Source organism: Hibiscus syriacus, unplaced genomic scaffold (assembly GCF_006381635.1).
Source record: "Hibiscus syriacus cultivar Baekdansim isolate YM2019G1 unplaced genomic scaffold, ASM638163v2 tig00111493_pilon, whole genome shotgun sequence".
In the NCBI taxonomy this organism is placed as follows: domain Eukaryota; kingdom Viridiplantae; phylum Streptophyta; class Magnoliopsida; order Malvales; family Malvaceae; genus Hibiscus; species Hibiscus syriacus.
The window spans coordinates 281,621-298,000 of record NW_024063102.1 but is presented as its reverse complement, the minus strand read 5'-3'; the positions used below and the strand labels follow the sequence as shown (position 1 = coordinate 298,000).

The following is a 16,380-nucleotide window of genomic DNA, read 5'->3' as shown; positions in this document are numbered from 1 at the left end:
TCATCGTCAATTCTGGCCAATTCCGACATCCATAAGTCACACTGTTGCCACCATTTGAACCACCGTGCCATTTCGATCAAAATCCAACTGTTCGGTGACGAAGATGATGGCCGGAGATGACCGACGACCTTTTGAGTTAAGAAATTGAAATTGAGAATTATAGATTTTTATATTGGGGATTTTTAGATTTAGGAATTTTGGGTGACGGTAAGGACGACGATTAATCAATGAGTGGGTGACGACGAATGGATGATCGTTGGACGATGGCGATGGTAGCCAGAGATGGCTAGCAACAGTGGGTAATGGGGTTGAAATGAGATATTTTAATTTTTAAGTTTTTTTTAATTTCATTAAAAAATGGATTTTTTACAAATAAGTTAAACTTTTTTTTAGATTAAAATAATATTTTTATTATTAAGAAATTTTAAAATAATGATAGACACTTAAAAGTATAATTGAAAAAACGTTAAACACATATTTTTAACGAAAAATTATTTAAATACTAAAATATAATTTTTGAGATATAATTCATGCAGTCATTTTTGTATTAAGCCAAATTAAAGCTATTAGTATTAAATAGTAGTTAGAGTTTGGATCCCGAAGTACTTTATCAAAAGCCTTACAAATTATCAGAAGAATTACAGGTTGTTCTCGCAGAATGCAAAACTATCAAAGAAAGAATCGAATCTTATATTAATATACAACTTAAAGAAAAAGGGAAATAAAGAAGAATATAGGTTGTTGTTCTCGCAGAACCAAGGAAGCTCTGTTTGTGTACAAAAAGCCAAAAGCCAATTGCGAATCGATCATTCTTCTTCCGCAACAATTAAGGTGTTTTTCCCTTTCTTTTTTTTGAGAAATTTTTATCTTTCAGTTCTTTTTTGGGGGGGGGATTTTGAAGCCGTTTTATCGCGAGTTTGGGAACGTGGCGGGGCTGATTCGGAGAGCTAATGTGATTGTTTCATTTATTTATTTATTCAATTTGTTTCATGGGCATTCAATTGATTCCGGATGAATGTTGTACTTAATTCAGCTGATTTCTTCCCCTTCTTTTAATTAATTGAGATTTTTTCTGAACCCTCGTTGGATTGTTGTAGTTAGGAATTTGGTTTTCTTTTGGGAGTTGACGACTGATATAGAAAATTTACAATATTTTCTTAGTATTATTCTGATTTTGGTTAACTTATAGGGAGGAAGATGTTTTGACGTATGCATTAAAAGAAAATAATTTACAAAAAAAAAATGCTTATTTCTTGATCAAGATTTCTTTCTGAAACACTTACCTGAGTTGGCACAACATTGGCTCTAATTGGCTTTATTTGTGCAAATTAAGAAAGGGGTACACAATTTTTACAGTTTCTCGGAACTGTAATGGGTGTTTAAGCTGATAATTGCTTATTCTTTTCACTGTTTTTGTTCAAATGTTTATCTTTGCTCTTTGGATGAATGAACCTAGTGATATAATAGGTGCTAACTGCATATGTTATCGGAGAGACTGAAACTAGACCATCTTTATTGTGATAAATTAAGCTGAGAATTTTTTGCTGCTGTTATTTAAGTTTTCGAGTTATCTAATATAACTTCGAATGATACTATTTCAGTTCTCAGTTTTATGGAAAAATGGGAATACCCTTTTACTCCTCTCTTTTCTTATTTAACTTTCCAATTGTACATAATTCTGGTTTTTCTTGTAATATATTTTGTAAAGGGGATTGTATCTATCCCTTCTTTTGCGCTTCCATTCTCTGGAGATGATGTTAAATGCTTATTCTTTTTCAATTTGGTGGATCAGATAATTTTTGGATGACCTTTCTTCAAATAGATCGTTTTACTCTGTTTTTCTGTTCTTACCTCAGGTACAAGGCCCCGATGGCTTTGAGCAGGTTTGTGTAGAAAGTTGATATTTTCAGTGTTGGTTAAAATCTCTAGCCATCAAAGGTAGATTAAATCTTTTTGGCATTAATATTTTAATATATTGCAATCATCAAGATATTAATGGGGGCGTTATTAAGCCTAAATAGTTCTAGGACTGGAATGAGTGAGCCCTTTGATTCACAAAATGAAACATGCAAGAGGCAGAAGTTGTCATCTTGTCTTTGTGAGGAGAACCCTAGATTGATTCCTAGCCTACCTGATGAGATATCCTATCAGATACTTGCCAGAATTCCAAGGATTAATTACTTAAATCTGAGGTTAGTGTCATGGGCCTGGAAGGCTGCCATCATGAGTTCTGAGCTTTTCAATGTAAGGAAAGAAATCGGAACAACAGAGGAATGGCTCTATTTATTGACAAAGAATGGTGGTCATAAGCTTTTGTGGCATGGTTTCGACCCCTTGTCAAGAAGATGGCAGAGGTTACCTCTGATGCCAAATGTTGCTTTTGAAGACGAAACCAGGAAAGGTTTATCTAGCCTTTGGATGTGGAACATAGTGGGGTCGAGCATAAAAATTGCGGATGTCATAAGGGGTTGGCTTGGGAAGAAGGATGCCTTGGACAGAATGCCATTCTGTGGGTGCACCATTGGTGCTGTTGATGGTTGCATCTATGTGTTAGGAGGATTCTCTAAAGCTTCAGCTCTGAGGTGTGTTTGGCAGTATAATCCAGTCCTAAACTCGTGGAGAGAAGTAAGTCCGATGTCAACTGGTAGAGCCTATTGCAAGACTGGTATCTTAAATAATAAGCTCTATGTTGTTGGAGGGGTTACCAGGGGTCGTGGCAGGTTGACTCCACTTCAGTCTGCTGAAGTTTTTGATCCTCAAACTGGTATATGGTCCCAAATACCAAGCATGCCATTTTCAAAAGCTCAGATTCTACCTACTGCCTTTCTGGCGGATCTACTCAAACCCATGGCCACAGGTATGACATCATACAAGGGAAGGCTGTTTGTGCCTCAGAGTTTATATTGCTGGCCCTTTTTTGTAGATGTTGGAGGGGAAGTATTCGATCCTGAAATAGATTCATGGGTTGAAATGCCAGTAGGCATGGGTGAAGGTTGGCCTGCAAAACAGGCAGGAACAAAATTGAGTGTCATTGTGGGTGATGAGTTGTATGCACTTGATCCATCTAGTTCTCTTGAGAGTGCTACCATCAAGGTATATGATCACCAAGATGATGCATGGAAGGTTGTTGTAGGAGAGGTCCCCATTCCTAACTTCACGGATTCAGAGACTCCATATTTGCTTGCCGGTTTAATAGGAAAGCTTCATGTAATTACTAAAGATTCGAACAACAATATCTCAGTCATGCAAACTGATGTGAAAAACCATTTAACTTCCCTGCCTTCAGCTTCACCATCATCATCATCATCATCGGATAACTCCTCTGGTGTTCATGCTGAGCCTGCAGAATCTGCAGCAGCATTCCAAACAAATCCTTGGAGGGTTATTGCCACAAGGACGGTGGGATCTTCGGAAATAGTAAGTTGTCAAGCCCTTAATATTTAGTGCCTTCATAAGGGTACTTAGGAGCCCAAGTTGTGGCATTAACCTTCTGAATATTCAATATGGTATTGTATGCGAGTTGCATTTATTTGTTTTTCCCAGAAATGCTGATTTTAGAAGCAGCACGTTGAAAACTTGTGTGTTTATATTATAACATTTATCCAGTATACTTGTATAATGTAAAGAAATGAATTTCTCCTAAACTGTAAGGCAAGATATATAGCTGAAATTATCTGTGGACCTTGTTTTGTAGATTCCTGAAGTGCTTGTTGTTTTCTAGTCTCATACTTACCATTTATATCTACTCTACTATTTCCCCCCTTCTTTTATTTCTTTTCTCATTCTTTATGTTTGATTTTAAAGTGTACCTTGTTGAGGAGACGTTGCTTGAAAAACGAGCAATCTCTCTCTCTCTCTCTTTGTTTTTTTCTAGTTGGTACTGTGATTCTTATTTTTTTTCATTTTTCATAAGCTTTTAGTTTCATTATATCCAAAAAGTAGAAACCTTGTACATATCAAGGTCTGCTATGAAATCAAGACCAGTAGTCTCCTATGCAGTCCTTAAAACATTGCAGTGTAGCCATCCTTATATAGAATACTACAACAAATCTCTTATAAATGGGTAGTTCCCAGGTGCGGCGGCTTAACCTAATTGCGATGGATTTCAACTTAAAATATTATTTCATCTAACTTAAAAAGCTATACAATTAGTAATAATTTCAGTTACAACCGAAAATATTATATAGTGATGAGTTTTAACATAAAATATTACCTATCAACTTTAGTTAAAACGAGAATATTTTGACGGTAACATTTTAGGTTATAATTAGAACAGTCATATAACTTACATGATTCATTATTAAAGATTTACCTTTTAATTTTTGCGTAATTAATAACATTCTGTAAAACGTATTAACATTTTCTAATCACAACTATACTTGGATATCATCACGCGAAACAGTAATTTAAAATTATAAAACGGAGTATACTAAAAGTAATTTGCCTTATTCGAGCTCTTGGTTTGTGCCAAGAACACACTTGGCGACATTTAAAACATTGGAAAAAAAGTCACTAGCCAACTACGTTAAAGGAAAGATCTTGTCACTTTAAGCAAATAAAATTGCAGAAATAGAGAATAGAAGAACAGCTCCAACAGTAGCACCAATGACGGTATTACCTGCCAGCACAAACTACAAAGTCAGATGAACATAACTATTCTTACTATCCTGGTATCATTAAACTTTTTTGTAATTATATTCGATAGATGGAAACAAATGGATGTATCTTTTCCGGTATCTTTCATGTCTGTTTTACATCCATATTCGTCGGTCATGAAACCCAAGTCCTTTATCGTTGCAGTTGTTGGAGATGTGTCTGTACTTTTTAGATGTGTGCAAATCTAAAGTTTTGTGCTTCGTATAATTATATCAAGCCAAAATTCATAGATCAGATTGGATATTTGATGAAAGTTCTTTGTGAAAGTTTGAGACATATCCCCTAAAAATTATTGATAGAGATGATAAGAATGAAATGGAGATCAAACCAGATGAAGTTGAAGCTGTAGGTGGTGGTGGAGCAGGAGGAGGGACATTGAGTCGATTATTAGTAAAACTGTGAAAAAAAGAGGTGCAACAACTTAGGAGACTGCACGAACACTATTATTAATGAACAAATGGGAACAGGTAGTGGTGGTGAGATAGCATAAGAGACAGACCAGACAGGATTGAATCGTGAAAAGGAACCATTAACCGGAACATCTCCTACAAGCCGATTGTTTGAAAGATCCCTGGTAAAACATCCCAAGCCATTACTTATTGTTCATCAAGCTAAGCTAAAACAACTGATTTGAAAACAAGAAAAAAAATATTCTGATAGCAGCACTCACAGCCCTTGCAGTGTATCAATAGAAGTTAAGGACATAGGAATTTGACCTGTCAACGAGTTGTTGTTGAGACGCCTGTTCCATATACAAAAAGGGAAGAATCAATTACATTGCTTATTGATCTCCAAGCTCCATTAAAGAAAGAAAAATGTGTTCTTACAGGAAACGCAGTTTCCTTAGTTTGCCCAGAGTAGTTGTCAAATTTCCAAGTTCCTCCGGGATTGTCCCAGATATGTTATTATTACACAGCTCCCTGAAAATGTCAAATTCTTATATAATTTAAGAATTTTCTTTGTATTTTCTTTCAATAATCTGTTTTCGTCTCCTAACGTCAAATTCTAGGTCCGTCCCTTATTACTTAGGATATTTGGATGAATGTGCAAAACTTAATCATCATCAACTTACAAGTACTGCAAATTCGAAAGCTGCCCGAGTTCCGGAACAAGCTGACCGGATAGATTTGCATTCCTGAGATCACTGAAGTGACAAAAGGAAAAGCATTCATCACATCAAACTGGCAACTCGGAAGAAACTGAAATGGAAAGAAGATGTACAAGTAAAACTTACACACTGATCACACTATTTTCACTGTTACAAGTAATATTCTGCCATAGGCAAGGGTTGACATGGGTTGGATCCCAGCTTAGAAACACGTTATTAGGGTCAGCCAAATTGGCTCTCAATGCATTCAAAGCATCACCTGTTTAACACCAAGACAAAGCAATCTGTTATTGCTAACCAAAACAAGTCGATTAGGTTGACCACTACTAAACTAAACCAAAACACAAGGAAATAAGGACGAACCTTCAGCATTGCCTGCACCTCTGGAAAACAAATTCAACGCCAGAATCAACCATATGCAAACGGAGATGCGTCTCTCCATCAATCTCACTCCTTTCTTTGTCTTCGATTACTTTGGTCCAAACTAAAGCCAAACAAAGATTAAAAGTGAGTGAGAGGCTCAGAGCGAGGCACTTTCTTTTCTCTTCTTCCATTTTTGGCTTTGTTTTGCCAAGTCAAAGTAAGCTTCAGTGGAGTCTTGATTGAGAGATGTTAGGTATGGCTCATAAATATACCAGTAAAGAGGACAGGAGATGGAGCGGAGTGAGCGAAGCGAACATCAACTGTCCTTACAAAGAAAGTCTTGTTGTGGGGTTACAAATTATGTGGGTTGGGGGTGCGGGGGCGTAGCCCCCGCGGTACGGTACAGGGTTGATTTTGTAATTATGTACCAGGGTTTTCTATTATAAATAGAGATGTAACCTAGACCTAAAATATCATTGAATAAAATTCTAGCGCCGCCTAGGCACCGAGGACGTAAGCACATTGCCGAACCTCGTAAAATTCTCGTGTTATTTCGTTTTCTTTACCCGTTTTCGTCAACAAGAGAGAAAAGTGCAGCTATAACCAAGGGTCAAAAACGCGCGCGTAAAATTTGATTCCTTTGTCGGGGCTCGAGTTCGACTCGACTCGAAAACTCTGAAATAAAATTCTATTCGATTCGAAAACTCACGAGCTTAAAATTTTTATGCTTGACTCGAACTCTAAATCATGAACTGAAACTCGTAAAAAGCTTGAAAAAGGCCCGAAATGAAAAAAAAAATCTTAAATTTAACTCGATTAAAGCTTCAAATTCAAACTCCATGAACCTTAAATACATGAAAATCTCATATTTTATTTAAAAAAAAAATCAACACATAAATGTTCATATTATTAATAATTTTTTTAAAAAAAATAAGATCTTAATATATTATACTTTTGAGCTACTCATGAGCTTTTCGAGTCGAGTACCAAGTAGCTTGTTTCGGCTCGTTAAAAACTCGAGTCGAGTCCATTCGAATCAAGTAATTATTGAGCTTTTAATAGGAATAAAAGAGAGAGACATATAAGGGTAAAAAGAGAAATATAAGTATCGTTATTTGTTGACTTTTCTAATATGACATTTTGAATGAGACAATTTTAAAAATAAAAAGAGACTCATTTAGTGAGATATTTTAGCATATCTCGTATTGATCTTAAAATAGGAATTAAAGAGGTTGAGCATGGAGTTTCCATCTGCTAAAAGTATATTAAAGAAATCTTGAAGAAGATAAGTTTGAAGAATGCAAAGAAGTGTGCACTCCTATGATCCAAAAGGAGAAGTTGTATAAAGAGAATGGAGTTAATAAAGTTGATGAAAGATAATTTAGAAATTGATCGACTGCATAATCAATGTATCTTATGGTAACACATTCTAATAATTTAAATGTTGTAAGTATTTGTCTAGGTTTATGTATTGTGTCAGTGAATTACATCTCAAGACCGTCAAGAGGGTAATTCGATATAACAAAGGTACATATAAGTCTGATGTTATCGAGACTACTTAATCCTATTATTCTGGAAATGAATACATTATACATGTTTACTTGTTCAAATGGTAAAGAAACCGAAATACTCCCATCTTCAAGGTGAAATGCGTCATACATGTTTTCTCCTCTTAAAAAACAACCAACCAAGGAAATGCAACTTCCTTTTCTTTTAAATCCTTCCATTAATGAGCATGAAACACAAACTCCATCTCTGTAACAAATGAATGCAATATTCTTCTCGCATAGCTTCCCCAACCCTCTCCCGTATCTTTCTTGTAAAATCCAACCTGAAAACTTCAAATTGTGAGATTTATCTTGGCCACATTTTCATGGTGCAGCCACGAAAATTCACTCGAATCGCGAAAGTTTACAGCATGATTCGACCATGTAAATCGTATTCTCACTTACTCCAATGGAGGAGGTGGAGGAGGGTAAGCAAACGTTGTCCCCTACCTCTCTTTCCACAAGCTTTACATTTAAAATCGGATCGAAATTTATTTCCGCCAAATTTTCCTACAAATATTGCGCATAAATCTTGCCTCGGAAGCCAGTTAGATTCGTGATTCTACCTTCAACTCTCTGCAGTTCGTTTAGACTGGCCCCGTTAGATTTCACCATTTTCAGTTTCTTGATTCTCACTATCGTCCATGAACTCTCAACTGCCCTACAATAAATAAACTTGCTCAAAGCAAAATTGGTAAAGGCAGACGACACAATTGGGATCATTAGAAGCTGATGAAACTGCATATTCGTCGAATGTTTCAGGCAGTCCAGGTAAGGGAATCTTCTCCATGGTTTGCGGATTAAGCAACAAACAATGCGAACAATCCCGGACAACTTTGAATAACTAACCAAAAGCACATGTTGCCGTTCGCATTCTGCAAACTTCGGGCATCCCAGCAACTTCACGATAACTATCGAACATTTTAAACAACACTTGCTTGCTCTTGTTGAAAGTCAAAAACAAATTTCGGTGCATTAATGCACCGTTTACAAGAGGTTAAAATTCAAGAATTGTTGCAGAGGTAAATATCAAAATTTACGACAGATTTGGTTGAAAAATGGAATAGCGAAAATTATTTATTTAGTCCCTAAACTTTAGATTATTTACAAGATTAGTCCCTCAGCTTCAACTATAAATAGTTTAGCCCTTTGCCATTTAAACCATCCCAAATCATTTTAACTTTCTCCCAATACTAGAGAAATTAGATAGTTTTCTTCTAAGAGTTATTTTTTCCTTTTTATCAAGAGAGAATTGTCATTGTTTTCTCCCTGTTAGATTGAGAGATCTTGTAATTCCTATTTTCTTATAATGAAATTCTTCTACCTTTTCCCTGTGGTTTTTACCCTATATATTTAGGGGTTTTCCATGTAAAATTTGTGTCTCCTTTATGTTCATTGTATTTTCTCAAATTATCAGTTGTGATTTTGCTCTATCTGACGACCGTATTCCGTAACAATTAGCATCAGAGCCTGATTTGAGTGTGTAATATCTACTTATTGTTTTTGTGGTTTCTACCAAAAGGTGGATCATCCATCATAAGAAAGTAAGAAGGTATTACCCATTCTTCGAAGGTTCTAGGGAACTATTCACGATAGTGAAATAGTAGGAGCTATTCGTGATAGAAGTTGTGTCGACGAAATTTGATATTGAAAAGTTCAATAGGAGAAATTTCTCATTGTGGAAATTGAATATGAAGGTTATCCTGAAGAATTATAGTTGTCTAGCGGCTATTAGTGAAAGACCGACAGATTTCAGAGATGACAACAAATGGAACGAGATGGACAAGAAAGCAAGGGCAAACCTTCATATAGCATTAGCAGATGAAGTATGTCAAGCATCGAGGAGAAGAAGATAACCAAGGAGATTTGAGATCATCTCACCAAATTGTATGAGGCCACATTGTTACACAATAAAATTTTCTTTAAGAGGAAATAGTACACTCTTCAAATGTCAGAATCCACTTCAGTGATAGAGCATTAAACACGTTGAACACTTTATTTTCTCAGCTTACATCTTTAAGTTGTACAATAACAAAACAAGAACGTACTGAACTTCTACTTCAAAGTCTACATGATTCGTATGATCAACTCATCATCAACTTGACAAATAGTAATGTCACCAATCTAGTCTACGAAGATGTTGCAGTTGCTGTTCTACAAGAAAAAATTGATGCAAAAACAAAGAAGATAGACAAGTGAATCTACAACAAGCTGCAGAGGTATTGACGATGATGAAAGGAAGATCAATAACACGTGGCCAAAGTCGCAGTCACAACCATGATAGATCAAAGTCAAGAAGCAAGAAGAAATTAAAGTGCTACAATTGTGGAAAGAAGGGTCACTTGAAGAAGGATTGTTGGAGTCTAGCTAAAAGCTCCAATCCACAAGGCAATACAATAAACACTTCTAATGATTGAAATGCTCTATGTTGTGAAGTGTCAACCACCATAAAAGGTAGAAAGAGATTTACATATATATGAATTTTTGATTCGAGAGCAACATATCACATAACCTCAAGAAGAGAATGGTTCCATCATTATGAACTTGTCCCAAAAGGATCTATGTATAGAGTCAATAATCTTGCTTTGGAGATTGTTGGTGATGGAACCATCAAATTGAAGATATATAATGGAACCATTAAAGTTGTTCAAGATATGTAACACATGAAAGACCTGAAGAAAAATTTATTATCCAATGATCAGTTCTAGGTTGAATTATATATCGGTCATTTGTTAGATTGTAGTCTAGAACTATAATCAACAACTAATTTCATCAAAAACACAAGATTTTTCAAAATTTTCAAAAAAATTTGAAATAAAAAAAGTGTTTTGATTTAAATTGTTGTTTTTGATTTAATTATGTTATTTTCATGAAAACTATATGTATTATGATTTTTCAAACATTGTTTTCAAAATAGTTTTCAAAGATTGCCCATTAGGATTATTTTAGAGAACCTTGAATATTGAGGACTCATATTGAGTTTTGGGATTAATTATATTACATACATGTGCTTCAAATTTGCAGGTTACCTTACCCATTCCGATTTTTAACCATGTCTAATCCAAAACGCCCTAGGTTGTCATCTAGTCGTTTAAACCAAAACTGACCTTCTATTCCACCTCCACCTCAAAATCCAAATCCAAATGAACCGGATATGACTATTTTAAACTCTTGTTTTAATGAGCCTGGTCGTAGAAAAGATCTCTACCATAGGTACCATAATTTATTTGAGTCATATAAAATTCGAAAAGAGCGTATCCCCTCAATCCAAGCTATAGTTTATATGAATTTTCAATATCTTCCTACCCTTAAATCCTGGAAATTTGATACTCTTTCACCTCAAACCTATCGTTTATCACCAACTAGTTCGCATTTTCTATTCCAATGTGATTTGTGTCCAAAACGAGTCTCATACTGAAATCATAGGTATTCGGTCTTATCTCTTAGGTCAATTTGTTTACATTGACTCCGAAACTATTGCTTCCACCTTTGGGTTAGATAACGCAGGTTTAGATAATGAAAGAGAAACTGTGGCTACTCCCTATAAAACCAAAGGTAGTGCAAGTACTCTTTTAACTCATCACGAGCAATTCCTTCACTTAATCATCTCTTGGTGGTTTAGACCATCCAGAGGAATATTTTCTACGCTTAGAGTACTAGACCTTTGGTGGATACATTGTATCCAAAATAAAAAGAAAATAAATCTGTCACAAATCATCTTTGGTGAGCTAGTAGAAATCGTGAACAATGTACCGTGTAAATCTGTTGAAACCTTAGTTTACGGTTATCTTCTTAGCAACTTGTTTATCAAATCCAACCTTAGGGTCACGCTTGATGTTCCCATCCCTCTCAAGAACACAATAAACTTCACATCCTTAAAGAAATCGGGATGGTTCGGGGACAAAGATCAATGGGTTCGATCCATCGAGAAAACACCGGGAGCTAGCTCTTCACAAGCTCCACCGGCAGTGGAAGCGGACGATGATCCAAAGTTTGAACAACTTATACGCGACATTGATGATCACGTACCCAATGATGAGCCAGCACAACAAGAAAGTCATATGCCTCCATACTTTCGATCGTTTATTGAGAATGTTGACATGAGGTTTGTATCCATTGAGTCACATTTAATTGCTAACAACGAAGCGATGAATCATTGTTTCGATACTATGGACGAAAGGGTCGACGTACTAACACGTGATGTGGCCAATATATGGGCACATTTATCACCTCCTGATCCACCGATGGACGATTAGACCGTTCTTGCTTAGTTTTCTTGGTTATTGAACTTAGAACTTAATTGTTAAAACATTTTGGATATTTTTGGATGTTATGGATGTTTTAACTTGAATGTTTATTTGGTTTTAATTGTTTGAATTTGTTTTGATTGTTTGAATTTGGTTTGATTTATTTAAACTTAATGTTTATATTGTTTTTATTAATTTTTGCATCATTTACATTTTAGTTGAATATGACCAATTTACCATTACACATTGATTATGAATATTGATTATGAACTAATGACTAATCTTTCTCTTGATTGTGATATTAGCAGCTTAAGCTTTATATAAATATCAATTGGCTAATTTTTCAAAAGCTTGTTTAAAAACGTTTTAAAGAGTCTTTTTGATTTAACTAAAAAGGGGAGAATAATGTAAGGGGGAATAAATTTTCAAATTGATTTCAAAAATGATTTTCAAAGAATTAAAATTACTTAAATGTTTTGTTATATAAAAAACAGGGAGATTGTTGAAAACATTTTGATGTTTCGATATAACAAATTAAGTATAAATGAATTTTAAGATTTTATATTCGATTTGAAAATAATATTCGATTAAATTATTCGAATATCAAAAATATTACTCCAAGTTTTTCAAATGTCAATTTTAACCCTTCCTAAAGTGTAAAATTGTGTATGGGTCTTAAAATATTTTTGAAACAATTTTTACAAAGTATTTCGAACCTTAATCGAGCCAAAAATGATTTTTAAATAGGGATGTAACGATACACTCTTGACTGTATCGATACAATCCAAACATCGAATGCATTTTGTGTACCGATACACATCCAATGCATCGATACACTCATGGCTTTATTGAAACATCGAATGTAATTAGTGTACCGATACACCTAGTGTGTAATGATACATCAGTCATATAACAGTCGAATATTTGAATTTTACACACAATGTACTGATACACCTTGAGAGTGTACCAATACACATACGCTCCCAACAGATTTTTTTAAATGGTTTTCACACTATAACGGCTCTATTGCCTTCACCAATGACCCCCAACGTTCAGAAGTGATCCAAGGTGTATTTAAACAAGCTGAGGAGCCATTGATCAACAACAATTTGTGAGAGAAACAAAGAGAAAGCCTTAAACATCAAGTTTGAGCAATTCAAGCCAATTTTCATTCAATATTCATTTTGCTTTCAAGAACACCATTTGTACTTAATTGTATTCATTCTTGAGTGTTCTTTCTTTGTTCTAGAATTGTGCAAACATCTTGTCTAGTGAGGTTTTTCTGTAAGTTTGTGAAATTTGTAATCTTTTCTTTAGGAGAGAGTGTTTTCAAGAATTTGGGTTATAATTCTTAAGGGAGTTGTAAGGTTACTCTTTGTTCTAAAAAAAAGAACAAATTAGTGAATTTGTTGGAAAATCCTTAGTGTGGATAGCTAAGGTAGTGGACGTAGACTTTGGTTGAGAAAGTCGAACCACTTTAAATCGCTGTGCAAATATTTTCTATTTTTTTACAAAAAGCTTCCACCAAATTTTTAATTTCCAATTCACCCCCCTCTTGGCTATTTCGTCGATCGATTAACTCAAAAAACACATACGAGTTCAATACTATTTTATTCATGAAAAGGCGAAAGAAGGGATGATAGATATGTAAAAAATCCATACCAAAGACAACATAGTAGATTTAACGACAAAGGCGGTTAATGCTGATAAATTTACTTGGTGTCGAACCTCTTATGGTCTGTATGAAACGTAAACAACATGAATGGTACAAGGTAGAAAGAATGGTGTGGAGATATGATTATTCCAACCCAATCTTAAATTGGGAGATTGTTGAAAGTCAAAAATAAAATTCGGTGCATTAATGCACCGTTTAGCATAAGTTAAAATTCAAGAATTGTTGCATAAGTAAATATCAAAATTTACGGCTGATTTGGTTAAAAAATAAGCAAGGGAAAATTAGTCATTCTGTCCCTAAACTTTAGGTTATTTACAATATTAATCACTAAGCTTTAACTATAAATAACTTAGCCCTTTGCCATTCACAACCATCCCAAATCATTCCAACTTTCTCCAAATACTATTTAAATTAGAGACTTTTCTTCTAAGAATTGTTTTCTTTTTTTTATTAAGAGAGAATTGTCATTTGTTTTCTTCTTATTAGATTGAGAGAAGTTGTAATTCCTATTTTCTCATAATGAAATACTTCTAACTTTGTCTGTGATTTTTACCTTATATTATTTAGGGATTTTCCACGTAAAATTTGTGTCTCTTTTATCTTCATTGTTATTTTCTCAAATTATCAGTTGTGATTTTACTCTATCCGTCGACCGTATTCTGTAACAGTTTGAGTCCTTGAGATTCGTTGGGAACACTATTTTGATTGAAGGAATGAAGTTGTTAGGCTTTGGAAGGCATCTTAGCATGTATTCCATATAGTTTGATCCGATCGGTGTAACCCAACCGCAATGTACAATCTGTCTCATATCGTACAAATCTTTTATAAACAATGTAAATGCAAGTGAGTGAAATTTGTGTGATGTAAGGGAATAAATCAAGTCATTGCCTCTAATGTTGACGATTGGAAACTATATAATATTCCCCATTGTACGAGATTTTATGGAAACCCATCATGTCTTACTCACAAAAATCATCTTATCTCCTAAACTCTCAACTTCTTCCCATCTGAATTCACGGTCACAATTAACTTGAAAAACACTAACATACTTACCAATATGGCTGGCGCTTATCAAAATCAGTTTGTCGGTCGAGTCAACTAGAAAGTTATCTTGGATATGTTGAAAGTTAAAAGTAAAAAAGGCAACTAATTTCAGTGTATTAATGCACTGAATTGTTGTAGTGATAATTTTCAAAAATTACTACTGATTTTGGTTGAAATTTGGCAAGGTAAAAATTACTCATTTAGTCCCTACACTTTAAGGTATTTATAAGATTAGTCCTTAAACTTCAATTATAAATATTGTAGTTCATTTAGCTTCAAAACCATCCCAAAGTATTCTAACTTTCTTCCATTACTATAGAAATTAGAGAGTTTTCTTAAGAGTTGTTTTCTTCTTTTTATCAAGAGAGAATTGTTATTGTTTTCTCCCTGTTAGATTGTGAGAACTTGTAATTCTTATTTTCTTATAGTGAAATTCTTTTACCTTTTCCCTATATTATTTAGGGGTTTTCTATGTAAAATTTGTGTCTCCTTTATATTCATTTTTCGATTTTGCTCTATCTGATGACCATATTCCGTAACAATTAGCATCAGAGTCTGATTTGAGTGTGTAATATCTACTTATTATCTTTTTGGTTTCCATCAAAAGACGGATCCTCCATCATAAGAAAGTAAAAAGGTATTATCCATTCTTCGAATGTTCTAGGGAACTATTCATGATAGTGAAATAGTGGGAGCTATCCGTGATAGAAGTTATGGCAATGAAATTTGATATTGAAAAATTTAATGGGAGAAATTTCTCATTGTGGAAATTAAAGATGAAAGCCATCCTGAGAAAAGATAGTTGTCTAGTGGCTATCAGTGAAAGGTTAGCAAGTTTCACAAATGACAACAAATGGAATGAGATGAATGAGAATGTTATGGTAAATCTTCATCTAGCATTAACAGATGAAGTATTGTCAAGCATCGAGGAGAAGAAGAAAACTAAGGAGATTTGAGATCATCTCACCAAATTGTATGAGGTCATATTGTTGCATAATAAAATTTTCCTTAAGTGGAAACTGTACATTCTTCAGATGTCAGAATCTACTTTAGTGATAGAATACTTAAACACGTTGAACACTTTATTTTCTCAGCTTACATCCTTAAAATGTACGATAGGAGAACAAGAACATAATGAACTTATACTCCAAAGTCTACTTGATTCATATGATCAACTCATCATCAACTTGACAAATAGTAATGTCACTAGTCTAGTCTTCAATGACGTTGCAGCTACTGTTCTACAAGAAGAAAGTTGACGCAAAAGCAAGGAAAACAGATAAGTGAATCTATAACAAGTTACATAGATGTTAATGGTGATGAGAGGAAGATCAACAAAATATGGCCAAAGTAGTAATCACAACCATGGTAGATCAAAGTCGATAAGTTAACACGTTATATAGATGTTGACAGTAATGAGTGGAATCTGACATTTCATTCAAGGACAAAACACATACGAGTTTAGTACCATTTCGTTCGTGAAAAAGTGAAAGAAGGAACGGTAGCAGAAAATCCATACCAAAGACAACATAGCAGATTTCATGTCAAAGGCTATCAGTGCTGATAAATTCTTTGGTGTCGATTCTCTTGTGGCCTGGTAGAGACATAAGAAATATGAATGGTACAAGGAGAAAGAATGGTGTGAAGATATAATTGTTCCAATAAAATCTTCAAGTGGGAGATTGTTGAAAGTTAAAAGTAAAAAAAAAGGCAATTAATTTCGTTGCATTAATGCTCCAA

At 34.5% G+C, this 16,380-nt stretch overlaps 2 protein-coding genes across 2 annotated transcripts; one reads left to right on the top strand and one right to left on the bottom strand.

Moving 5' to 3' along the window:
* Positions 1–697: 697 nt before the first annotated feature.
* Positions 698–3,669, top strand: LOC120163743 (F-box/kelch-repeat protein At1g22040-like). Its single transcript, XM_039173589.1, has 2 exons — positions 698–831; positions 1,857–3,669. Exon 2 carries the CDS (start codon positions 1,996–1,998, stop codon positions 3,442–3,444), a length of 1,449 nt encoding a protein of 482 aa, XP_039029520.1. The 5' UTR covers positions 698–831; positions 1,857–1,995; the 3' UTR covers positions 3,445–3,669.
* A 1,196-nt stretch (positions 3,670–4,865) lies between these two features.
* Positions 4,866–6,258, bottom strand: LOC120163744 (BRASSINOSTEROID INSENSITIVE 1-associated receptor kinase 1-like). Its single transcript, XM_039173590.1, has 7 exons — positions 6,128–6,258; positions 5,891–6,023; positions 5,729–5,800; positions 5,484–5,576; positions 5,327–5,398; positions 5,156–5,227; positions 4,866–5,052 (listed from the first exon to the last, which is right to left on the bottom strand). The coding sequence occupies exons 1-7, from the start codon at positions 6,204–6,206 to the stop codon at positions 4,881–4,883; spliced, it is 693 nt and encodes a 230-aa protein (XP_039029521.1). The 5' UTR covers positions 6,207–6,258; the 3' UTR covers positions 4,866–4,880.
* Positions 6,259–16,380: the final 10,122 nt, after the last annotated feature.